Source organism: Netta rufina (genome assembly GCF_964035555.1).
Source record: "Netta rufina genome assembly, chromosome: 7".
Lineage (NCBI taxonomy): Eukaryota > Metazoa > Chordata > Aves > Anseriformes > Anatidae > Netta > Netta rufina.
Genome location: NC_140130.1, coordinates 15,810,997 through 15,838,664, shown reverse-complemented (window position 1 = coordinate 15,838,664; position 27,668 = coordinate 15,810,997). Strand labels below are relative to the sequence as shown.

The 27,668-nt window shown below is 35.8% G+C and overlaps 1 protein-coding gene across 1 annotated transcript in view; it reads left to right on the top strand.

Moving 5' to 3' along the window:
• The window catches only part of ADK (adenosine kinase), a 278,606-nt gene that overhangs the window by 46,720 nt on the left and 204,218 nt on the right, over positions 1 to 27,668 (top strand). Inside the window, exon 4 of the mRNA XM_084290056.1 lies at positions 26,049 to 26,127. Coding sequence (XP_084146182.1) covers positions 26,049 to 26,127 — 79 coding nt within the window. The remainder of the gene's footprint in view (positions 1 to 26,048; positions 26,128 to 27,668) is intronic.

The following is a 27,668-nucleotide window of genomic DNA, read 5'->3' as shown; positions in this document are numbered from 1 at the left end:
AGCAGAATTATCGCTTACTTGAAGGAGCATGAAATCCTAGATATGTTCCCTCATGGAAGTCTTCTGTTCAGTGTGTCATAGGTCTGTCTCACTTAAATGCTTATTACTAGAGATTCATTTACTGACTATAATGAGGTAACACATCACAAACTCATGTTTTAGTCAGTGTGATTGTGAATGTAGATAGGGTGTTCCACAACCAAGATGTAGTAGTAACATATGTCTTTTTAAAAAATTATACTGTACAGTAATTGTGATAAATTTCGTAAAACAGACACTGACAGATACTGTTTCAGAGCATCCAGATTCTTTGGTCTTTGTCATCAGTCTGGGCCTTATGTATTTGGGCCCAGTATTTTAGTGTAGATGGATGAATCTTCTCTGAGTATTAGAAGCCCCTTCTCCCATTTTTCCAGCTTTCATTTTACTTTAGCCTTTCTAAACCATTTGAATTCAGTGTTAGTCATTAGTGTCACACATTACCTCTTTGCTCTCCCTTGTGTCTTGGGGTACTATTCAAATTTGCTCTCTTCGAAGAGGGGCAATGCTTAAAAGATTCATTTTAAGGAGAGCAAAAACCATGACCTTTAATACTGCTTCTCTGATTTTTGCATGTGTGTTTTTTTTGTTTTGTTTTTAGTATAAAAGAGAAGCAAGCCAATATTAAACCAATCTGGGAGCTTAAGACAGGCAAACTGATCTAAAATGAAGCATGCTGGATTTGGCAAGCTGGTTGGGTGAAGGAATGAAAATCCTGCAAGCAGTATCCTGACAATTATGAAACAAATTATTTTTCCTTGTTAAGTCCTTAATAAACTGGGGCAGGGGAAAGCATATGCAGATGTTAAATTTCGCATTAAAAACCCAAAGCCACAATGAGAGGGAACACAGTATGTAAATTTCTCATATTACATCATGACTTCTCTCTGAATACTTGGCGTTATTTAAAACAACTTTGTTGAATTGGATGAACTTTGATCCTAATGAAGAACATTTGATCGTATTAAGTGCAGACTTCAAACGGGTGTTTATCTAGAGAAGAAATGTTTGCAAGTAAGTATTCTATGTATATCTAAACAATTTAAAACTGCTATTTTTAGCATAATATATGTTGATATGCAAATTTCTCTTAGCCTGAGGGGTGTATATACTACTTTACAAATTGTGCTCGGTGTTTCAGTTTCTCAAAACACAAATAAGCTTACATTTTCTGGACTTGCTTTTTCTTCCTGCTCTTTCATCATGCAAATGCAGGTTTGGAATGAGGCTGTGTAGGCTTGCCCTTAAAGGATACAGACTGCGGTTAGCCTAACCCCTTCTGGTGCTGGGAGAGTGCAAGTCATTTACCCCAGGTCACGGACCCTGGGGGGTCTGCTGTGGCCTTATCTCCTCTGCCTTACTTTGCAGTGGAATGGCCACATTATATCTGGTTTTGGGAGGACAGAGTAAGTCTTGCAGTTGTCTGAGTTAGAATGCTGCCTGTAATACATGTGGTTAATACAGCACTAGTATTGGCCCTGTTCATGTAAATTTCTTTTTTGTTTTGTTCTTGTTTTAAGTAGACTAGACTGTTGGTTATCCAAGCCAGTTGGTGTTAATATGTAAATGAAGGTTGCTTAATTACACTTACTCATTGGATTTACATGTAGGGATAGTATTTGGAAAGGCAGATGTTAAATATAATCCTGCTGTGCTTTCAGGAAGGTAGCCTTTGAGGAAAAGACACTCAGTTAATATGGATGCTGTCTGGGCAGGCAGCTAGTGTTTTCTGTGGGTGCGTTTATTTTAGTGTCTACTTTGGATTTCTTCTACTTTCAAATTGTTGCTTTGGACTGTCCCTGCTTTTGCACTTGCCTTCCTGTTGTAGCCAGAGTACATGGGCTGAAATCTTCCTGGGTGAATCTAAAAAGAGGGCATGCTCCTTATGTATGCTAACTAATGAATGTGGGCTATGGGAGTAGGCAAGAGCTAGTCTGACAGTTGCCCTGAAATACATGTACAGTGCGCACAGCTACTCCTAAACACAGTTGATTGCTTGGCTCTATCATTAGCTCTGTGTCTATGAGCTTGAAATTTTTTTTTTAGACCTAGGAATTCTTGGGGCAATTCACTCTCAATCGAGCTGTCTGGGTAGTTCTGATGGCATTATGAAACCTTTCAAGTATGAGACTGCTGCTTCTAAACTCATAGTGGTTAATGAATGTAGGACGCTTTTATCTTCTCTGAAGAATAAACAAGTGGAGACATGAACACTGTGTTCTTGGAAAAGAATAACTACTGATGTAGGATTTAAAGATAAGAAAAAAAAAAATGGGACTGGACTGGAATGCATGTGCTAGCTGCTAGGAATGCTTGTTTGTTAATTTAGGGTTATTTTCATAGTTAAGATTGAACAAAAAATTTGCTCTTCATAACTAAAATCTGGAGAAGTGAAATAGATGAGAACTCTGAGTACAGTTCTGGTTTGGTTTTGGCTTTCTTGTGTGTTTGGGACCTCGGGTCATCTAATGGTCATCCCTCTTAATATTGCAGGAACATTAGGCATTGTTAATACTTCTTTCTCTACCATTTTTTGTTGATCATTGATCAACGCCGATCGTTTTACCCTATACTCCTGTCTGTGGCAAGCGTGATGTTTTGTGGCTTTTGGTCCTATATAGGATGCAGTTCAGGCTAACGTAAATGGTAAGTTACTCTTGGGGAGTTTGATCTATGCAGTTTGTTCTGTGGCCTGGATCATTTCTGCCTGCAGTTATGGACAGGTGTCTGCTTTGATTCAAATATCCCATATATTCTTATGTTGTTTCATAGTTTGCATTTTTGCAATTTAGTGATGTTTTGCTGCCTTTAATACTTGGAGAGCAAGGCTGCCTATCATTAAAGCTACTGAAAAAGGTGACCTTTGCAGAACATATGTTTAAAAACAGCACATGTAATGGAGATTTCAGGCTCATGCCGTGACAGCAATAGCACAACTGTTTTTATATGGACTTAAATATTGCTGCATTTTTTCTGTCATTTGTATTTTTAACTTAACCCACACTACTTAGATGTCAGAGTAATTGCTGCTTCCAAAATCAGTTAAGTAAAACAAAGTTTGAAACATGACAAAAATGTTGATAGGAGTAGCAAAGAAAGAAATGCAGCAGCTCTGTGTAGGTACCACCCAAGCTCTGAGTAAAACAAGCAGTAGGGAACTGCAGCCCTCAGAGCTCCTGACATATAGCAGAAAGCAACGTGTGTTTTAACAGCAGGAAAGGAGTTGTTGGTAGATGATGCATCTGGTGTCTTCTCTGAGGTTTTGTTTTTATTTTCTATTTGTTTAGTTAACTTTAACTTCTATTTCTTTTTTAATTTAGTTTTGTTTGCTTTTGAATTGAACTTAAAATTTCCTCTACTTGTGGAATCCCAACCTGTTTGTTCCTTTGGGTGTTCTTTTGTGTCTTGTTTTTAAGTTAGACATAGGGGGTCTGGAACTGAAGGCTGATTCAGTTACAGAGTGATAACAGATCACTCAGATTCAGTATAGAGTGATATACACTCTAGTGTATAGGACTTCAAGCTTTTTCAACATACTTCATTCCTCACCACGTAGTAGATTTGTTTGTTTTGCATGTCTGCCATATCTTAAAATTACCAGTAAGCTTGAATTTCTGGTGAGTATTGTTGTATTTCACTGAGAAAGAACAAAAAGTTATCAATCATATTCTTAAACTTCTGGGAAAAGTATGGAGATGTATCAAACTGTCAGTGGACCAAGCATGAAAAAATGACCTACTTTTGTGGATGAGAAAGGGCCTGATGGTGTATTTGGATCACCATAGTGAAGAGCACTACTTTTACCTTTTATGCTCCGCTTGTGGGTAGGAGTTCCCCTCAGTTTCAGGGGGCTTTGGGGATGAAGGTGTGTTTTTTTTTTTTTATTCCTCTTTTTTTTTTTTTTTTTTAATTTAAATTTTTATTTTTTTAATGTTACAGCTGAGTGTTTACATTCCTATGGTAATCATGGTGAGGTCATTGAAAAATTCATTTGTTAGCCTTTCAGAGGAAGGATGTGCATGCTTATTGTAAATTACATGCATCAAATTGATTTGAAATTGGCCCATCAGTTACATTGATTTAAAGCACCAGAAAATTGATCTAAATTTCATAATTTAAGAATGGAACTAGTTTCTCTTGTGGGAGGATGATTTATTTAGAGACCAACTGGAGCATGAGTACTTGTGTAATAAAATAGATAATGGAGAGGCAGCAGTGCTGGAAAAGAAGTAAAAGGCTATCACAGTTTGTTTAAGGACTGATTTCACTATAAGCCATTGAAAATTGAACATATGCGAAGATTTCTGGGTTTCTTGTAAAAATGTGTTCATACTGTCACATTTAACAATCACATTTCTTTGTGTTTTTAGTGTGCTCTGAAGCTTTAGTTAGTAAGCATTGTATCTATTTATTAAAACCTCCTAAATAAGAAGCTTTTCCACTTGTAATGAATGAAGTGGTATGCTGGTATAATATTCAGAAGAAGGTAGTGGTGATACAGAATAGAAAAAAAACAGAAGTTTCAGATACAGGTACATTTGAAAAGGTGTCAGATACTGAATGTACCCGAGAAGAAAAATGGGAAAAGTAGGTTAAAAGTGAAATTTGAGCTCTTTCTGTTACTAAACCTTTACACCTGGTGATATTGTTCTGGGTAAACTGTTAATCCTACGACTAGTTTTGTGGAACTAGCAAACACTGGCCATGTTGAAATCTGCATGCTAGAATTTGCACTGTTTGTATTTTAGATCAAAGAAAGTGATATTGCACAAACGTAGATGATATCAGGCTTGAAACAAGGTCAATTGCAGACTACAAAGTATACGTGCCACTGATAAATGGTGGTAATGCAGAATATTTCTGGGCACTTCAGGCACATAATTCTGTTTCCTCAAAAAGCATTTAACAGTAAGAACTGGTGTAGTTCTTTCCCTTAAGTTGTGATCTCTGATTTAGTTCTCTTAAACTTGCAATGTTTCTGTGTACAAGTGAATTTGAATGACTTGGTACTGAGCTTTTAATTACTCATCTTGGATTCTTAAAATGATGAAGAATGGACCTGGATTTGTGAATGCCCAATTTCTTACTCATGCTAACGTTAACACTATGAAATGAATAATAATAATAATAATAATAATAATAATAATAATGAACCTAATGAGTTTGCATAGGACTGAGCCACCTGGAGGTGTTTCCCCCCTACACCTACCCCATTAATGATCATGGAAATGAGGAAGAGCTGAGAACCATTTAATTCCACTAAGTATTTTCTTGATGCTGAAGGGTGGTGTATTTGCTCTTGTATTAACTTCTGTATCAGCGTCAACATGGCATTTCATTTTGCCAAATGATATTTGTGATGTGGGCTAATGAAGCTGGATAATCATTCATGATTTTCTTAAACAGAAGATTGATTGTGCATTTCCTTAGTGTGAATGAACTTGCTGAAAGTGACTGTAATCAGCATACAAAAAGCAAATGAGAACATTGTGATCCACTGTGATTATTATTACCCAATTTCATCAGTCTTCATACCTCATGTATGCAGAGAACAAAATTGGTGCTAACTTGTGTTGAGTATATAAAATATGTCTGCCATCAGTAACCTGAAATTAGTGAAAAGTTTTAGGATTGACCAGTATCGAGTTGGGGGGAGAGTGACATATATATACCCTATCGTGTTTAAGGTATTAAAGTACATTGATTCAGAGAATATATCAAGTACATTGATTCAGAGAATGAAGTAACACATGGGTTGTTAGACAAGTTGAGGCAGTTCTAAACCTGAAGCAGTGATTTTTGAAATGGAATTAGGATGCTTTCATTTTACCTTTTCCAAACTAAATTTAGCAGCTTCGGTGAAAGCAAATTATAAAAAGCAGGTGAAATGGGAGGCAAATCTTAGAAATAGGTATATTGAATTTAGTTTTCATAGAGGAAAAATACTGTAATTATTGCTTATAGTAGACAAATAGGTCAGTTATTTTCACTTGTTTACTTATTTATGATATTTGTTTTGTTTCTGTAAGATGAAGATAGCAAGTATTTAGGTAAAACGGAGGGAACGGTACTTGAATGTTGGTCTTTAAAAAATAAAAGTCATCATGGGTGCAGAGGAGGGAAGGGACCAGTGACCATTTTTAAAGCTCTTTGACTCATTTCTTGTTAACTTAGAATTTTTAAGGTTTAACCTCTTAAAATCATGATTTATGGTTATCTGTGAAGTTGCCCACTGGCTCTTTAAGTCCCCTGCTTGGTATGCATATTAAATATATAAGATAATGATTTAATAAAAAAAAATGTTTCCAACACTTACTAAATAAATTAATGGTTAAGAAGGTAAATATGAGTTGACTTAAAGAATTTATTTATGTAGTTAAATGCATCTTTAAAAAAATTGCATTCCACCTGGAACTGTATGTAGTACAATTTCTAATGAACATCATAGAGGGACCTGACAATGTATGAATTATTCACTGGTAGATTATTATATCTTTGTTGTTAGCATGCAAGATAATGAACGTAATTACTGTGGCAGTATACTCAGGGGAATGTGCAGTTCTTCTCTCAGTCTAGACTGGAGTTACCAACTAAAGGAGAATTAAGAAAACATGGATAAAGTCTGGTAGCTTAGATGCTGCCACTTAGTTCCCTATGCTGCTTTAGTGAATGTGTATGCTTTGTATGCTTCAATCCCGAAAGTAACTTTTTCATTTTTGAGAATTGTAGTAATCTTTCTCTTTCAACTCTGGCAACATTGCACACTTGCTAAAAGGATTTTGATGTTTAATTTTAGAGCATTGTAGATTTACCCTCTTCTATTAGAATAGTCTATCATAGTAAATTAGTATAAACAGTCTAATTGCTTAGGAAATCCAGGGTAAAAGGTTAATCAGCAATTTGCCTTTCTTTAAGGGACTTAGCTTGTTATGATCTACTTGTCTTAAAGAACTTTGAAAGCATTATCTTCTGTGTGTCTCTAATCTGTGAGGTTGTCCACCTGATCTTAAGTTAATCTTTCTGATGAACCAAATACTTCTATTTTCTGTTTTATATTATGATAACTTAAATTATCTGTAATAAGCCATCCTAATTAAAGTTTGTTAAATCTACAGCTCTGCTCCAATTACACACTAATCAATTATACACTAATTTAATTCTACTTAGCTTGATACAGTGCAGCATTAATCAGATTCAGGTTTAATACAACAGATTTACTGTATTAACCAAAAAAAAATGGTGCATTCAAATAAAGGGGAATAAAAGAAGTCACAATGCTGAAGAATGTACATAAATATGTTCTTATCAATAATGTATTGTAAAAGATTTTATTTTTCCATGGGGAAGTATAACTGAAACTAGTTCTTTGTGAGCAGATTATTGTTATGAGCTGGAACCACTGATAATGTAAATACATTTAAGCAGTTCATGGTTGTTACTCCAAATTCCTTATTATCTAATATAGGCAATTGTATCACTTCTAATGTTATTTAAGTGATTAGTTGTGAATTTAATTTGCCAGAAGTTACAATGCCCTTGGTGGTAAGAAAACTGGAAGCTAGTGGCCAGCTAGCTGCCATTCTTGTGCTCAGACTTGTAACTGCATTACCCTAACATAACTGGCTGTACAGCTTGAACATTGCTGCTGCTCTTACCACTGGCTAAAGTTTTGCCATGGCCATTAGAGAATATCAAAATTAGGAAATACCAAATGTATATAAAAGCTTGTCGCAACTCAGTGTTTTCGTAATGGATACCACACAGTTTCATCCTTGCTTTAAAGCAGAAATTGATAAGTAAAAGCCCCAAACTGAAAATAAGAAGTGATTATATAATCAAGTTGTCTTTGTTACTGAAGATGCAGTTTTGTGCTCAGAATTAACACTACTTCTGAGAGATACAATGACACCTTCACCCAACACACCTCTACCATGTGTTATGTTCTAGCAGCACTCTGATCTAGACCTGAAAATCTTCCAATATGCTAATCCTTTTGGTTCAATTGTGCCGAAGTGCTGTTATAATTGATTTAAATTCGTTGTTCTCTGTGCCCATGTATTGCTTCATAGCATGTGCCATAGGCCACCTGTAGCAAAGAAAGATTCAGTTTCTGAAGGCTGCGCACATACCTGAAGTTAGGGGGTATGTGCTTCTGTATGAGGGCTAGGAATGGACTTGGAAATTAATTGGAAATTGTTACCTGTTTAGCAGCTGAGCTCTTATTTTCTCTAGGTGAATTCTTCATTGGTCAGAATTTTATTGCAAAGCACCTAAGTGAAGCTAAGCACCAGGGAAAGAGGCCTCCTTTCAAGCCACTGTGATCCCTGTGAAATGGAATAAAGTACTGGTTCCGTCTTGGCACCTAAATGGAGCATTTCTAAAGTCAGGTTCAGCAGAATGCTGTCTCTTCAAGAGGGAAGGCATAGCTACGGCATACTCTGCTTTTTGCTCATCATGGCTGTTTTGGACATAAGGGCTTTTTCCATGTGCTCTTATGTTGCAACATGTGCACAGATGCTGTCTGCATGCTCTGTTTTCCCTTCTTCTTTGTAAGGCTTGGAAATTTCTGAAGTCTGCCGCTTGAGGAACCTTCTAAGTTTGTGAGTTGCAAGGGCGCAGCTGACTTTAAAAATACGGATGCCATGCAAAGCTTAATAGGATTTTGCAAAAATGCTCACAAATAAACACTTTAACCAGATAAATAGAAAATTGTTAAACATCAAAAAGAAAGAGAAAAGCCAGCAAATAAATAAGGCAAGGTCTCCAGATAAAGTCATGTGAAAAACCCCATTCCTCTCAGAAGCAGTTTATTAAAACTTAAAAATTAAAAATGGATGGGGAATAAGAGACTTGAACAGGTATTTCATAAATTAAGATCTTAGGTAGAAACTAAGCTGAATAATAATTTAAGTCATACTGCTCAAAAGGAGAGCATGATAAGTTTTCAGATGGTTTTGGTCCTAGGGAAATGCAGGAGGATAGTTGGGTTTTGAAGAAACTTACTGGAAAACAGGAGTAAGAGAGCACATAGAAAACAGTAGCTATACTAGTGTCTGCTCTTCTGGGTGGCATGCATCCTTTAAAAGGGAACTAAAAAGATTGTGCCTGTTTAGGTGTAGAAAATTGTGATCGGAAGTTTTTTCTTTATATGTGTGCTCTTCATCTATCCATATTCAGGATTTCTTCTGATAAAATTTGTATTTAAAAGCTTTTTAAATCTGGATGGTTTGCAGTAAAGGTTTTGGAAAATGTACTTAATTGTCTTCCAGAACCTTAATTTAAGTTTCATATGGGATGCGTTAATGGTTGTCTGCCATGGCTGTTGCATTCCTGTCCTAAATATACAAGGCATGTAAAAAGAAAATCATGTGATGAGAACACGAGCAACTTCAGCTCCCTTTTTCAGAAGTGCAAGGCAGCACTCTAGAGCTCTCTAATTTGTAAAGGATTGATTTAACTCAATAATCTTTCCCAATCAAGTTTGACTTCTCTGTTGTAGGATCTGAAACTGAACTGGGCAGATAAAAAGACCTTTGGAACTTCTCTGGACATATGCTTCATTTCACATCTTCAGGATATGTCTTTCCCAAGTGGTATCTTGCACTTAGTTTTTTGGAAATACTTCTTTTTTCTACAGGTTAGACTAGACTAACAAATGTGCAGTCAAGTATCATTTCCAATAAGGAAATGATGATTGTGTGTTCATAATTTTTCAAGTCAAGATCTTACTCTGGGAATATTTTTCATATGGATATGCCTAACCATTGTCTTTGAAAGTGATTTGAAGTAATGCACATTAATTTGTATTAAAACTGAATAGTGACATTTATACAGGCAGTTACCATCTCCACTAAGATGATTGTCTTAAATTTTTCTATCTAGATAACAAGTTCATGTATTTATCTTCATGCCAGTGTTACGATCATATGCTATTTTTTACGTAGAACTGGTCAGAGCAAAATATGAGAAGAATTGTGATGTTATAAGAAGATGCTTGTGTCTATGGGGTATTATGCACTGTGAAAGCTGGAATAGGTGCAGATGAGTGAAAGAAGACAGTGGAAAGTGATGACAGCGTTCCCTTACAGCAGAATTGAGTTCTCTCCTGGAAAGTTGTATTCTGGTTTTCTATGGAAATTTTGTAACGTTTGCAGGTGATTTTTTTTCCAAGCATTTGGCTTATGTTCTTAATGTGCTGAATAAGTACAACTCTAAGTAGATGAATGGGAGTTATACTTGAAACATATTAAGTACTAGATAAAGCTGAATATTGAGAAAAACAGATCCTAAGCATATCAAGTTGAGCACTCATAATTAGTGAGTACATTTTTCTTAACTTTGCTCCCACAGAAAGAGGATAATTATACCTTTAATCCCAGTGGGATCCTATGAAAATACATTTGTTTATACTTGAATGCAAGTGCTTCACTATAGAAATTACTGACTTTATCAGTAGTATTTTGTGATATATTTCTGTCTTCATAAAGAGTGTGTATATAGAAGGGGTAGGGCAAAAAGCTTAATGGGGAGATGAAATATAAAGTAGCACGGGTAAGAAGAAGCCATACTTATTTCCAGCTCTTCCTATCTTTAATGTGTTTGACTTTGAACTTCAGAGTTTAACACAGGTTTTGTGTGCATCACAAGTAGAGTTTCCTAACTTTTTTTCTGCAAACTAATTTTGGGTTGTGTTATAATTTAAACTTCAGTCATCTTGCTTAAATTCTGACTCTTGCCACACCAGAATAGATCAGCCAAATGAGATACATTTGTGGATACTTTGATAAATACAGGAAATAAAAATACACTGCTATGTGTTGCATGTTCACTGTCAGGTGCTACTGTGCATGAGAATATTCTGTAGAGCATTCCAGTAGTTCCCACTCCAAGTTATTGCGAAGTAGCACGTAAGTCATTTCCACGGTTGCTCTGTGATACTAATACAATAGTCAAGTCATGATCTATGTTAATTGACTAGCATTTGTGCTTACATATTTAAAAAACAAAACAAAAAACTCAGTGAAAACTGTTTCAGAGTTGTAAATTATATTCAGGACTAATGGCTTAAAGTCCTGTATTTTTAAAACAACTATTTCTAAATTTGAAGAGTGTTATCTACTTCAAGTTACGACAACTACTAGAAATGTTTCCGTATGTTTTCAAGTCTTCTATGTTCACGTAGATGGACTTCATAATGGATTTCTATTTAAAGCTTAACATTATAATCTCCCTCTATAATGAATGAGAAATTATTAATAAAAATCTTTATTAAAGAAAATGTTTTGTAAAATGGACAGTCTTTAACAGTTAGGCTAAGTTAATTCAACATATAAAAATTTACTTTTTAGAAATAAAAGCTTAAGTTTTAAGAGAAATATAAATGTTTCAGATGTTCCCAGTATACACAATTGACCACAATTACATATTACTGCTAAATTGTCTCCCCCAAAAGAAAGCTCTGCACATACAGTTGTGCCTTCGAACATGGCATAAAGCCACAACACAGTCACTTTTAAACTAGTAGAAGATGAGATCAGGAACATGAGAATGTAAAGTGACAGTGCTCTGATTCTAGACCAATCCATTTCCACTAGATTTTAACTGCCATCTGTTGTTAAATAGAGAGAAGATACAGATCTATATACTGTAGCAAAAAAAAATGTATATTTATATTGTTAGATATATTATACACACGAGTATGTGCACATTTTTTCCTGATGCTTGACTTGAATGTACTTCAGCTTTTATTATTATTATTATTGTGAGTTAAAAATCAGAGTAAAGTTGTTTTGGAGACTATATGTTACTTCTGAATCAGCTCTTCAGATACTATTGAAGAATAGAATCTCTTGGTGTTATTTGGATACTAGGATGCAGGATTTAAACAACTTGCATTTGGCTCTGTTTTGACAATAGAAGTTAATCTTGTATGGTTTTTGTTAAAGCACTGTTGAAAAAATATCTTATTGAGCTATTTGTGGTGTTTTTTTTAAAGATGTTTAAGATTTCACATACAGTTTAACTGATCACAGATGAAACTGTAAATTAATACCTCATGAGTTTTACTGACTGCAGGGCATTGTTTGTAATTCAAAGCTGCTTTGTTCCTACCCACTAGGAAAGGGTCCTGTTCAAGCAAACAAATTAAAGAGTTCACTGTGATATCAAACTATTCATTAAAACTGAAAAGTCTAATTTTGAATTTATCATTTCACGAGGACTGTTATAATAACCTACTTAGAACATGTATATGTACATATTTAAGCTTAAGTCATTAGGGATTGAAGTAGAAAATATAAAATTGCATTTAATCTTTAGTCTTAATCCACCTTAATAGAAATTTTGTGCTTTTACCCAAAGTATTACACGGCATACCAAAAGAAAAAAGGATTGCATGTTGTTTTTTTCTGGTGCAAATTGCTTCAGTTCAGTTTGTTCTTTGATCTGATGCGTTTTCATTTCTACTGTCTTGTGTATGGTCTGAGCACAATTAATAGCTCTATAACAGAAAACATTCAGGCATGTTTAAAGTATAAAGTTGAATTTTCTCACTTAACACTGGTTGGTCATTCCGAGCTGGACCATCAGGATCAGCGTGCTTGTTGGCAATCTCTTTTTTTGTCTGCTCTAATCTCTGAAAGGATTTTCAGGGTGGCCTTTTTATACTTTGGCTGTTTTTACAATCTAATTAGTGAATTAAAATAAGAGGGAAATATGTTTTATACAACTTGATTAACCACGACTTCTTGGTGTACTACGGACATTTGTGATCACATAAGGACCTGAGGAAGCTATATAAAAACTTTGAAGGAATTTGGCCTTCAGTTCAGCAAAAACGAAGTATTTATGTTTGATAATTTTTTATTTACTGGTTTTATTTACTTGGTTTTGAAGCCATTTGAAGTCTCTCTGTATTTCAGAAGGGAAAGGAAGAGAATGTGTCCGTTAATACAGAATTTGCTAAGTTTTGTTTCCTATTAGAAAATAATAAAAAGCTATAAACCTCATGGGAATGTTTAAGATAAAATTCCTATCTTCGAGATTTATGAAGACCCCTTCACCTTTTGACACACACGGAGATAGATACTGTAATGTTCTCATAGACTAAGTGGCGTAGAGAAGTAGATGAGGTGCTGGGAATCAGTCAAGTTGTTTCAGGAACAGCTTCTGTTCTTAGCAGTAGGTTAGCAACAAGGCAAGTATCTTTGTAATCAATCAGCAAATTTCCCCATATCTGGAAGCAAAGAAACAGTGATTTGCCATGTTTCTTAAAGGTGATAACCTGCATGCCACAATTCTAAGGCATGACCCAGTGATCTCCACCAGAATTAGTGCAATGTTTATTAGGCTACTCTCTAAGAGTGTTTTAGTTATGAGGTGCTAATTGCTTTTGATATTGTGTAAGAGAAATGTATTTTTTTTTGCCTAAGTGACTGATTGAGAGTGGCTGAACTCCTTTGAAAGAAGTAGTTTCCTGATTTCTTGAACAGCTGAGTACTCATTGTCTTTTGTGACCTTAACAGTAAAGATTAAGTTTGTAATGGAATGAGCTGTTGACTTGCATTCTTCAAATGCAATGTGGTGAGCTCCTTGCTGTAGTCTTGGGTGTTGGTTTCTTTCTTGTGGGAGTTTTGTGGTGTTACATGTTGAAGATTAAAGGAATGTTCAACCTAGAGGTAAGGAAACTGAAGAAATGTTCAGTTTTCTCCTGTATCGTTAATTATAGAACCAGAGGGCTGGTATGAGCCTTGAGTCCATTCTGTAGCAACAAGGTAAGCATACATAGCTGGAATAGCCATAGTAAGTTTGTCCAACTGTTCTCAAAATGTGAGTGAAAGCTTCTCCCTCATACGTGGGGTGTCTTCCTACATGTGGTTAGCTTTCTGTAATGGGTCATCTGAGTCTTACTTTTAAGCTCATTCCTGCAGGGCCTGCCTTTGTACCCTGCAGAGGTATGAAAAATAGTTCTTTGATTTCTTTAAGACTCATTATTCATTTATCCATTGTGTTTCTAAACATTTCTTTTCTGAACTTAACTCAGTTTCTTCAATCTTTTCTTACATGTCACATTATAATCTCTTATTCTACTTTCCTTCCATTTAACTCTCTAAACTGCTTTTCATCTCCAAGTAGGTTGCCAAAAGTGGACTTGACAGTTGAGATCTTTATTACTACTAAGTAGGAAAGAGTACTCTTTCCTTACATCTAACAAATCTCATCCTTACTACTATATTATAGGAGAATATACATCCTCCTGCTCCTGCAGCTCCCCCAGCTGCTGCAGTGTTACTGACTGATTTTTATGTTTTGAAGCCTGTTAACTTCAGATTCTTTTCTGCGCCAACCCTCCAGTGCTGCTGCCTCATCCCAGTTATTTCCTGTTTGGTCCCTGTATCTTACATTTCTGCTTCATCAGTGCTAGTCCGCATGAACTCTCGTCTTAGAAGATTTTGATATGTTTTAGTTGTTCTGTGAACAATGGACAAAGTGATTTTTTGCAGCTGTTTAGGTTTAGTCAAGTTTACGTGTTTTGACCTGACTGTTCAATAAATACTGATTGTAGAACAGCACAGGGTAATCACCTCTGGACCAAGACTGAGATGAAATTTGATTCTGTATAAAATTATAACTTTAGCTGATGCTTTTCAGTTAGTGGTGTCACAACTTAAAAATGCATAGTTTCGTTTCATGTTTCCTTCATTTGTTTATGAAAATGTCATGTGAGAAAACATCAAGTATTTTTAAGTTAGGTATATTGTGTTGTCTTTTCTCTGTTATATACTAGGTCAGTTATCTTGCTGAAGAAGGAAATGCAAATTTGTTTGTAAAGAAAATGTTGATATGAAATTAATGGTTGCTGTGTGACAGTTAACTACCAGGTGCTTATGCACTGGTGCTTTGTTCCAGTAGCTTTCCAGACATAGAAGTGAAACCTCAGTGTTTGGTAACAGCTGGGTTCCCAATTCTCCATCTCAACAATATATTTTGATACTTCATAAACACAGGGTAATTAATTTTTTGCAGGGTTTAGGGTAAGGAAAGTTTATTCCTCATTTATTCCATCCCCCTTGGGAGGGGGGGGAGAAATTCTTTCATGCACAAATACTTTGATGAACTGCTGCTTTTTAGAAATACTATTCAACGAGAGCTGGTGTGATTCTGTGAAACTTAATAGCTGACCACAAGCTCCTTAATAATAGCACGAAGAGCAATACAGGGTATCACTAAACGTGCTTTGTTCCTGCTTAGAGTGGCAGGGTATATACACAGATGGGGGAAGTCGAAATCACTGGTTTATCAGAGGGTTGTCAGATTTGGGTCAAATGTTTGGGTTGTTCCTTTCAGTCCATGAATTATTATTGTTCTGCTGTGGAATTAGTCTTTTAGTGCTGTTTGGAACACTGCTTTTGGAAATGATTTATGCAGTACTATTCCCCTGCAGCTTTTTTGTAACTTGTGACTTATATATTTTTTTTTCCCCTGTTCATTTCATATGCTAATTTTTTTCCAAAAGGTGACCCTCTGAGATTGTGCCTATAGAGTGAAGAGCTGGACTGAATTGTCATAGGCTGTGGGATGAGTTATTTTTAGCTGCTGGCATTTCAGGCTGGAACACTTCATTCTGTCGTGCTTGTTAATGAGTCATCTGGAGAAAATGGGCTTCTTGCTTTCTGAGAGGGTCTGTAGCAAATAATAATAGGCTAATCTCTGCAGGAGATATTGTCAAGTAACTAAAGCTTCAACTTGAAAATATGTTGAAATGGAGACTTATTACCTCCATATTAGAATAAGCATGTACTATATTATTATTATTAAATTGCAATGTATATGAAAATCTCAAATACTGGAATATCGATAAAGAACCTATTTTTTTAGAAAAAAAGGTTAATTAAAGACAATCACCTTTTATAGAAAAATACCTATTTGCTTCCTAATTCGGGACATAGTTTATTTCATGAAATCTGAATGTTATCTAGTTGATTCTTGTTATATAAAGCCTTATATAAGGCTTGTGTACTTGAGAGGGGCCCAAATTTATCAATATTCAGTATATTATTTCTAAGGATTATCCAGCATCACTGTTTGGTTCCTGATGAAGAATATATATATATTTTTTTTTTTCCTTTGCACATTTCCTAGTCTTTCCCTTCATGCATGTTGCCTAGTCTTTCCTCTTCTCTCCAAATACGAAGGTGTTCTGTTGATACAACACAGGAGGATTTGTTTCATGTATGAAAATATCACCACTCAAGTAGAAAGCTTAATGTAAGGGTAATTGATCAAAGTTGTTAATCCAGTTGCTTCCTTTTTCTCCCTTATTGAAATTCCAGAATTCAGTAGTGCAAATGATCCATTTATAAGAAAGCTATGTAAAGACATAAACCTAAAAGAAAAAAAAAATAAAAAAAAATAAAAAAACACCTATGCTATAAAGGAAATAATTTAAGGAGCAGCTTCAGTGTCAAGTCCTCTTGTCACCTTTGGTACCTCTAATGCTACTTACAGTCTATATGTTTACCTTCATTTTGTTTACACATCTTCCTTTTGTAAGGCACGTTACATGTGTGAAAAGGCTTTGTGTTTTGATGGCAACAGCTGTTTCCTTTAGATCTAGTAATTTTTATTCTCCATTGATTATTTAGTGGTTTGGCTTTGCTTTTTCATTATCAACAGAGTATTGAGATAAAAGGTGACCTTATATCTTATGTTATTCAGAGAAATATCTTTGCATTATTAGCATCTCTTGGGCTTTCAGCCTATACTGTTTTAACCCATCTTTCTCATATTGCTGTGATCATTGTAGAAAATGTTTTATCCAATTAAGTCTAATGATTGTGATATTATCAGAATACTACTGCTTCTAAATAGCCCACAGGGCTTACACTGGGTTAGTCAAGATAAATATTTTATGTTTTAGAAAATTGGCATACATCTACATTGCAGGCAATAGTGTTGTGGTAAAAGCACTTGCGATAGCTTTAAATAAGCTCGCACGAATATCGGAGTTGGTTTAACTGCAGCTGTGTGGAACTCTGTGTGGGAAAAGTGACCCTGTGTTTTAGCAGGAAGAATTAACCTTCGTGAACTCCAGGCTGCTGTGGCTAGACTGCTTCCAGACCCTCAACTCATTTGCTTACAGCTACTTTGAGTACACACGCTGGTGCTGTAGGTTCTCCCTTACTTGCCTCCCCAGCAGGCAATTGATGCGTGTTCTTGGGTAGCAGCCTATTCTGTGTAGCCTGTCCTCAGATGTCATCCCACCAGCACAAGTTCTCCTGGCTTGTAGGAGAGCCAGTTTTTTGTCTTCTTCAAAAGTGAAAGCAACTTATTTACATGTTTGTCCTTCCAAACAGTTCTTCCCACAAAGTGCTTAAGACGTTGACAATAAATAGGTGATTCCTTCTGTAGTGCATTCTAATGGAAATGAAGATTTGGACGTGTGATTATATGCTTATCAAAAGCTTACAGAAAGGAAATGTGTTTGGAGAGTATGAGTACGTGCTTGAGGTAATACATACTGCCTGTGTTTTTGAGTTAAATTAGTGCTATTGCCTGCTATCAGTAGGTGACTGTCCTAAGGAATATTCAAGGCAGAGCAGCACTGAGAGAAAGTAAAGTCAAAGAGAATGAAAACAGAAATCTTACATGGCATTTACTATTTGGTTGTGCTCAAAGTAAGATTTTCTGGGCTCGTCTTCCTGCTTGTTCCTGAGGACAATTACTATAGTTCACTGCATGCTAATAGCTTAGAGTGAATGTATAGTGTCATCTTGAACTACTGAAATATTCTGATGTTTTCCTAATGTTTTCTTGGTTTAAATATACTCACTGGATACCTAATTTAAAGTAATTGAAAATAGCACAGGGGGTGAAGAAAAATAGATATTTTAGTACTGTAGCTGAATTGACATGGAACATTTATATTGTAAAAACATAAAATTGATTTAGATTGTGGTTAGCAACTTTCACTATTGTTTTGAACTTAGTGTTAGTAGAAAGAGAATATTACTTAGACAAATATTTCTTAATCTGGGAGATGTATGGAAGCAATTAGTTTATAATTTGTTCTTGGAACAGCTCTGCTTGCAAAACTTTGATATTTTATCGACTCTGAATTAAAATCCAGACTTTGCAACTTGGTTAACATTTTTACTGTTGTGATGCATTTATAGATAAAAATACAAATTACAAAGTTACTGCATTGCTATAGTAAAATATTTCTCTCTCCCAAGTGTACATGTGCACACATCTTTTTGTCTTCTCTTTATAGGCAGCATAGTATGATTTGCAGTGCAGCTTTAGGTAGCCTAAATTGTAGCAAAGATAAGGTTTAAGGTCTCTTGTTTGACTGAATACTTTTAATATTAAAATATTCTTGGTAAATTTTCTATTAAGTTAAACAAATTTTCTCTTTGATGTGAGCTGGAGTAAGTTGATGCTTGTGAAGCAGCAGTTTCAATTAGCATTCACTAAAGATTTATTGACAGTTAACACCTGGTCTCTACTGTGCCAAGTGGGAAGCGTCTACTGTGGTCTCATGTGATTGTTGCATAATTAGGTTTATGTTCTTTAAATTGCTTTTAATTTTGTAAATGTAGTCTTATTTTCAAAAGCTTTGTGTTGCTTGTCTTCCTGCATTTTTAATGTAGGACAGATGAAGTTATTGCTATTTAAAGGATGAAGGAATATGCCACTTTCTAATTTGACAAACAGCTTTCCCTTCCTTTGGTTAGTTAGCAAGGAAATTGGGACATGAAGACTTTACAGGCAGGTCTCAAAAAGCATGTATTCTTCCCATAACACTTAAAAGAATCAAACAAAATGATACATTTTTTTTCAAAGCAGTATGAATGCATACAATCTTAGAAAAGTATACAGGGAACATCAGGAGCAAGTGTAAATGTTTTTGTAATAGAGCCAAGAAATAACAAAGGAAATGACCTTGTTCCGTAGTGCTCTAGAACATAATCTGATGCATCCAAGGATGACGGAGGTAAATGCTACATACTTTGCCTTGCCTGAAATGTTTTCTGACCCTCAGTGCTTACGTATAAGGGCAAGGAGCTGTTTCTGGCTACAGTGTTCTGTAACGATGTGTTCTGTAACGATGCCGTGGTGTGGATCCAGGGATGTACCTACAAGATTTTAGAGTCCTAGCTGATCGCTGGAAGGTCTTTCAAAAAGGGAGTAGGAAGGGGAAAATGCATTAACTTCTAGTGAAATTACTGAATTGATGGAAGTTCTTTGACAGTATTTCTGGTTACCTGTGTTTAGCTTGAAACTTTTCTTTAAACATTGTGATTAGAAGCTAATAGAGGGAAAGTTTAGTCAAAATTCTTTGACACATACTTAAAATAATCACATATAATAGACATTTTAAGTTTTGTGATTGAACTCTGTGTAAACATATCTGTGGTGTTCAGCAAAATTAGAAATTTAATCTTTTAATAATTTAGAGGTATAGTTTTTCTTTTCATTTTCCTACAGTGTTTCAAAATATCACCAGTAAAACTTGCCTTGTGGTGGCTGATGCTTCTGGGTATAATCATGTACGTTTTTGAGATAATGTAGAGGGAAGATATCCAGATAATCTGGAATAAGAGGGTCTTTTCACGAACACTTGCATAAATTTGCCTGACTCTTTGCTGAGAAAAGGAAAAAAAATACTTTGAGAAATGTCTTTAAATCATGATCCTTAAGAGCTGATGTTTTAACCTTACGTTTGAATGACTGTTACTTTTTCCATCTTGTTTCAATATGCCTAAATGCAAACACATGTGGAAAATGTTCTTTTGGCTTTTATCAAACTGACATTTAAGTGCATTTTTTTCAACCTCACTAACATTTGTGGTAAAATATTTCAAAGCTATGAATCTTGCAATTTGCCTATGCATTTTTTTCTTCTTTCATATATTAACATTTGGTACTCATAATCCTAACCTGGTTGGAATTACTGGCTTTTTTCATTTGCTGTTTGTTTGGATGAGGTGATTAGGAAAATACTTTATGTGAAATTCTAGTTTGCAACAGTAAATAATTCCGTGAAGAGTCACTGTTCTCTGAACTTTTGTAAATATAGGAGAAAAATATGATAATCTGCTATACTGAATTGTAGCAATCGTACTCGTAGCACATTAGCTTTCTGTTGTTGTATGTCCATGGTGCTAACCTGTCTCCAATACTTCCTTTTTAGCATGTTTCATTCTTCTCCTTTACTCCCCTACCCAGTCCTGAACTCTTTAATTCTTTGCCAAGCTAATAAGGAGAAGAACTAGGTCTGGGTAAAGTCAGTCATTGCCAAGCAGCTGTTAGAAAGCTTTCCCATGTACCTCTGTGATTGTACCTCATTTCTTAAAGGTAATGTTTTTGTTCTTTCAGGCCCAATTTTAAGCCAGAACAACCAATTATATCTGCATCTCAATCTTAACGGGCTATTTGTCAAAGACTAGGGATGAAATAATTCATACATACATATATATATATATGTCCTATATAGGATTCAAACATAGAATGTTGAGTCGTATAATTAAGAGAAATTAGGCACACTTTTTAAAGTATGAACTGCATTTCTTCTTACCCACAGTATTTGTCCTGCAGTATTCTCTGTTTAAAAAATTCAGTATTTTGTGATTCAGATACAGTGTTTCAATTTTGAGAGTAGACCTCTTCCTTAAACGAGAATTAAATTTCATTTAGGATCAAATTATGGGGGCTTGAGTGTGCCTACGAATGCCGACCGGAGCTGTCTTGTTGTATCTGCCTTGCTACAACGTGTGCCCCATCTGCCTGGCGATGGGGCTGCCTGCATCGTGCTGGCACTGGCCCAGGCTCTGATGAAACGGAGAATGTGACAGACGACAGGCTTGTCCAGATGTATGTGTAACTACCTCTGCCGTGCCCTGCAAAGCAATCAGGTTGCAGGTTTGGCATTGTGTAGTTGTTGTGTTATTTCTTGGAGACTTTCTTAAAAAAATAAAAATAAATGTATATATATTTGGAACTTCTTATGTAGTTTTACTGATCTTTTAGTATTATGAAAGCAGGTTGTATAGCATGATGTTCGCTCACATAATTCTTTCTTAATTTATGAAGTGATTTCGTAGGCATTCTGTCACAGGTTACTTAATGTGAAGATTTAAGTAGATTTTTTAAAAAATGCAATTAAAAGGATCAAACATCTAGTTGTCAGCGTATTAGTCTGGTTCTCCTCACAGCTGAACACTTCAGCTACAGACATATCTTAATATGACCTCTTCTTGCAACTAAAAATAAATATCTGGGAAATGTGTCAAAATCACCATTAATTATGATTTTTAATTAAAATCTAATTAAAATTCATCCAATAGCTTGAAAGTAAACCAAATCCTAGACTACCTTCCTCTCTAGAGGTATTAGCAAAGCTTTCCTCCCAAGTCCCAACTTACCTCCAAAGAAATAAAAGAGTTATGTGCAACTTGCAGCCTTTGCTTGATTACTTGAGAGATTTCCATCTTAATGTTTTTGAAGGCTTTTCTAGTACCAAACAAAAATATACAACCCACTGGAAATAGTGTATTAGCATTATTCAAAATAACCAGTTTTTTTCCTTATGTTCATGTTATCTGGCAGACAGAAACAAAAAGGGCAAAAATTAATTTTCCCTCTTTTCTGGGTGTTTTTTTTTGTTAGCTGATTTTTTCTGCTGATGTATGCTATTGTCTATATCTTAGGAAATAAGATGATCTATCAAAAGATATCCAGGGCAGCATACTGCAGTGGAAAAACAAGAGCTTACATTTGTCTACCTCTTGCAGATAGCTAGCTTCTGACATATGCATCAGAAGTGTTTTTCCCAGAGGTCTGGCAGTTAAATTTTGGCAATCTATGGCCATTAAATTCTTGAGAAAGAGTTGCTTTGTAGACTAGTATGTCTAAAAATAAAATAAATTAAAAAAAAAGGTAAGGCCGTTAATTTTCCTTACTATCACTCTATTTCCTAAGGTTGTCTGCGTTCGGCTATAGGGTGTGTTTAATGTGCTTATTTTTATTACCAGCTTGGTTTTGAAAGCATGGTGAACCAAACAAGACTGTTTGTCGTCATGTAGCATAGAACGAGCAAACAGTCAGAGCTCAAAACATCTTCGGACTCTGTGTATGACGCAAGCCACAAGAGATGGGTATCGATCCAGGAGAGGATCGCCAGTCATTAGGCTGGGGAATAGCCTCAGGAATTCACCCAGCCTTGGTGATGACTTTTGTAGACATTATGGTGAAAGGTGATCTGAAGGAAGATTTAAAGTAGGTGGGCTAATATTCACAGAAAATACTAGTAACTGGACCTTGGATGGTATGATGGGTTACTGAGAGAAAAGGTATTTGTGTTGATTGCTTTGCGCCCTGGGGCTGTTGTAGATGTGAATGTGCAGAACGAAGGATGGTGCATGGAGTGCTGTAATGCTCTGCGGGGCCTTGGAGCCGCTTCTGCTTCAAGGGGCTGAGAAGGGGGCTAGGAGAGGGGTAAAGAAAGAGAGCCACCACGCAGGGACATCACAGTCTGAAGCAGTTAGATACGGAGATAAGCAAGTTTTTCAGTATGAGAAATGAAATGCTGCATCTGAAGAAATGCTAGGAGAAGGAATAGCAGGTTTGGGAAGAGGACCCAGAGAGATGGAGAGGGATGTTGCGAATGATGGGCAGGGTGGTGAAATTGTCAGCGGTGATGAAAAAGGAGGGAGGAAGGAGGACTCGCTGGGGGGATGTCCTAACAGCTGGCTGTGGTTTGGTTGAAGCCACAATATGGCATCTGTAAGAGCCATCAATGCCTTCTAGAAATAACCTCCATCTCCTGTAGTGTAAGGAGGTGTAACTTGTTTTAAAAAAAAAACAAAACCAACTTGTTTCTATTCTTGCTGATTTGTTTTTTATATATAACAGCTTCTTTAGTTGCCTTCCTGTACTTTTCGTAGGCATTAGCGCTCTCAGAAGTCAGGTTACCGAAAAGGCTCACCTTTCAGCATCAAGTTCAAGGAGTCAATCTTTTTTTTTCTTCTTTTAAAAGGGGGAGGGAGCAACTGACAGAAGTGCTATTGTCTCTAGTGTAATTGAGCAAAACATTAACATATCCTCCTTAGTCAGTGCTAGAGTTGATCAACAGTATCACAGCTGAAAACACATGCTGTTGCAAACGTAAACTTGTTTTTGTTAAAGTATGCTGTAATGTGGTCAACACATCCAAAAACAGGGGCCCCCTCTATGGTGCTGATGGCGGGATTTATTATTCTGTTATTTAAGGTTACGGTATGTTGCTAGGTCAGGCGAAAGGTCACAGTCCTCAGATATAGCACAGCCTTAAGAAATATTCAGAAAGACCAACAGTTGTAGGGCACGAAACAAAAATATTATTCAGTCTAGCTCATAAGGTTCTAATTTTCTTGAATTATCCTACGTGTGATAACGGCTTATTCCTGAAGCACACACGCAAGCTCTGTTTAGCATTCACAGGCCTCAGAAGTTTCTCCAGTTGAACCTCCTTCCTTAAAACAGAGAAATTTATAAAAGCAAATACCATGTTTCTGAAGCATGCTGGTGTGACACAGTCTTGTCTTTGCAGGTCAGACATACAGCAGATAATGGCAAAGTCAGTTTTCCCACGCTTCCTGTGCTAGCTACTGACATTTTGAAAAATGTGAAAATTTTCATATACTTAAGATAAAAAGCTATTGGCAGTCTTAATTTTGAGGTCATATGTGATATGACTTGGTTATCAGCCTCTTGTGGATTGAAACAACACCATTTATATTGTCCTTTTGATAGGTCATAGCAAATGATCAGCAAAAGTACTTTTCTTGCATTTTTATGAACCCTGTTCCATTTTATATAATGGCTCTTTAGAGGTGTTGAGTTACTATATTAATTCAAAGAAACGGAGTTATGCCTTTTAACATTGTCTGAAATAGCAGAAGCCACTGGTCATTTTTTGCTTTTCTAAGTCCGTTAATAACTGTAAAATAATTTGTTGAGGTTGCTTCTTTGATCATATACCTGTCACCTTGACATCTTGGCATTAAGAACACTATTGTAAGGCGATTTCTTTCAGTCGTTTTCTTCCAGATATCACTTATTTATTTCAATGCTTCTTCAAACTGCAAAATGAAATGTTTAAATACATAGACATGTAAATTTAGAGCTTCTGTTGTATGTCATTCATTAGAGTATACTAAGCCTGTAAGTTTAATGTGCCACTAAATAGTACAGACATGAAAACATTAGATGTCTTTAGGTAAAGGAGTTAAAGTACTAATTAGCATGCTTGTCGATAAATAAAAATGCAAAAGTAACCATGGGATTTGGGCAGCATACACTCAAATTGGTTGAAAAGGTCAATTAAATTTAAGAAAAAATACTGTCAAAATACTTAATTGGTTCATGATGGTTTGTATGTCTTTGAGAAGCAATTGTTATGAGACTTGTTGTTTTTGTTATTTTCCCCCTTCTCAGCTACTTGCTATCATTTGAGGTTTCAATTGCTTGACATAGAATTGGTGGATAATTAGTAGTGTGGATAACTGTGAAAAGCATATGTAGTAATTTAATTCTTGGTTCTTTCTAATTGCCTGCCCATCGGTAGTTTGCTAGGGTGAGAGGCTCATTATTCAAACATTGTAAATAGGAAGTATTGTAGAAATAAAAATGCTCTTATGAGTAATATGGTACTGAAAATCAAAACCCTTTAAATTAAGTCATTATTTGACAAGTCTGTCCCCAGAGCCATTGTTCAGATGCTATGAGGTTTTTCAGGCTGTGGGGAGGAGAACTAGGGTTGGCAGGTAGTATTCAATTTTACTGTGTCTGAAATAAAGATGTCATTGTTTTAAGACGTGCTAGAGTTAAATGCAATAAACGATGTTTAAATACATTAGTTTACCTAACTGGGCAAACTTCATTGTTAAAGTTAAACATCTAGTGTTAAAGGACTTTAAGGAAAAAACTATACTATTAATTAAGGTTGATGTGAAGGTCATTTTGACCCTCAAGTGTGCAAACAAATTTTTACAGTAAACCTTTTAGTTACGCTGCAGGAGTACTTCCTCCTGAGTCTAATGTCTTCTGAGGTTGTCGATCCTGTTACTTAATCCAGTCATTTTGAAGCACGCTTGGAACTTAAAGGCATGATGTGGTATTTGTGCTCAGCTTCCCTGCAGTCTCCCCAACTTTTTTATTCTGGTTTCCTTTCCTGTGACAGTTGTCTTTTCTGTAGGCTGTGACTAGAGAAAAGGCTTATTCTCAGGATACAGTGATCTGATTCTCAAGATACTGTCATCTGAAATGCAAAGTGTATCTTAGGCAAGGAGGTGTCTGATTGAATTTTATTTGGGTGGTGTTAACCCTTAAGTTTGATCTGAAATACGAGGGTAGATATTTTCCTGAAAAGTTAAAGTTTTCTTCTATTGTTCATACCTAATAAGATGCTACCAGAAAATGCAATGCTTTCATAGCAGCAGTATGACTTGAAAATTTGAAAGCTCATCAGGAGATGCTTGTCTTTTCCAACAGAATGCCAGATTTGTTCACAGAAGTCCTTCACCTGTCAAAACGCAGTATTTCACATGAAAACTTGAAACACAGAGCACAGTTGTTTCTTCTCACTTAACATCACATTGTTTCTAGGTTCACGTGATGGGATGAGTGCCTAAATGTCCTTGTTTCACAATATTCCTTTATTCAAGCATATATTTTTGTAAATTTAGAAGTTCATTACAATCACACTTCTGCTTCAGATAATGTATGTTTCAGTTATTTACTCTAATTGCAACCTTAAGGTAAAGGACTCAGGTCAGTCGCATGCTGCTTTCTTATTTGCACCAAGTCTAGATAATGTTCCCAGCTTCCACCAGGTGTAACAGCTAATGGATCTGAATTTCCTGTTTGCAAATAACATGATATCATCTCCTGCTCTTTGTATTTTCTATTGCAAAATAACTTGTAGTGTTTAACTCCCCCTCTCCTTTGCTTTTCTTTTTTTTTTACAGATTTGAAGAACTTGTGAAAAAGTTCAAAGTAGAATATCATGCTGGTGGCTCTACTCAGAATTCTGTTAAAGTGGCCCAGGTTTGTTTTTCCTTAAAAATAATTGATTATTTAAAATATTGAGTTGGAATTAACTTGATGCTCTGTGCTGTCTCCTATGAGTAATGAGTGCTACTCAATGTATTCGTGTGATTGTGTTTCCCAGAGTATGTTTTTTGGTATATCGTTCACATGATCAATTTCAAAGTTTTACTCTTCATTCTTTTCACATAGTTTTTGTTAAGGTTGCAGTTACAAGCGTAATTTGCCTAAAAAGGGTAAGGGGAGCGGGGGAGGAAGGCTTTTAAGGAAGATTAAGCCAGGCCTTTCTCATAGATAGATGTACAGCAAAAGAGCAAAGAGGCAAGGACAAGGTCCCTAGGTGCAGTGAGGAGTCCTCCCATGGTAAGGAAATAAAGAGTAAGGGGAATGGTTAAACACAGTTTGCTTAGCAAAGGTTTTGATCACTGTCCGTGGAGGTTTCTGTCACGGGCCAGAATGAGTCTGCAAGCAACTAGATATAAATTTGAGGTTGGCTAAAAGGGACCTGCTTGTTCTGTAATGCTGATCACATTTATCCTGTAGGAACTTGGAAGCTTGTCCGTAAAGGATTGAAAGGCAAAGCTTCTTTTATAAAAGGATATTTTTTCTGGCTAGTATGATGAAGAACAGTAATGATGAATTGGGTTTGAGGTGTAGTTAGATTTTTTTACAAGTAAAACATGCCTTTTGTCAAAATACTTGTAAAGAAGTATAAACTTCTGTAGAAGTATAAAAAGTACATACTTGTGTGTATATTTTTAGATTGTGTGATAGATGTACAAATCCTATAATTAAAAATATACAAACTATATTTATAACCTTTTTGTTAATGATCCTGGCTTATTAACTTCCACGCTTCCTATATAATTAAAACTTACTGCCAGATAACATTAAATGAACATTTGGAAGAAATTAAGTTATGAATTAACAAAGGTTCCCCACCACCACCAATAAAAAGGGAAAAAATGTTATACTAGTGGTTGCTGCTTCTTTGTACAAAATAGTTGCTGCTTTTATTATTTCAGAGTTGGACTCAAACTACCAAAATTGTCTGATACTTGCTTATGGCTGGTACTTGAATGTGCGTGTGGGGTGGGAAGGTTACGAAGAAAACAGAGTGATCCTTTAAATGTGTTCCCAATGCACGTACCGTGGCTGGTGTCTATGAGGAAATATGGCTGGTCTTTTACTGAGGTCTTCATGTTTATAAACCCTAAATGTCTTGTCAGATGTTTCTGTAGAGAAAAATTTTCTCAATAGAGGTAAACCTAAATTGCATGCACTTTATTGTATGTAGAATTGTAATTCTGAAATGGCAATGCTTTTTAAATACAGACAGCTCTCACAGCTTTTTAGTTTGTTACTCTGTCATCAAGCCAATTTTGCTTCTGATATTTTAAAAAAACAGCAACACAAAACTGTATCAGAAGAGCTCTAACCAAGTAATTAATTGAATTCTGTGTCAGTAAACTGTTGCTTGACCCATGGGTCAACCAATCTCTTCCATGACAGGTGAGTAGAGGTCAACTTTTTGGAGGGAG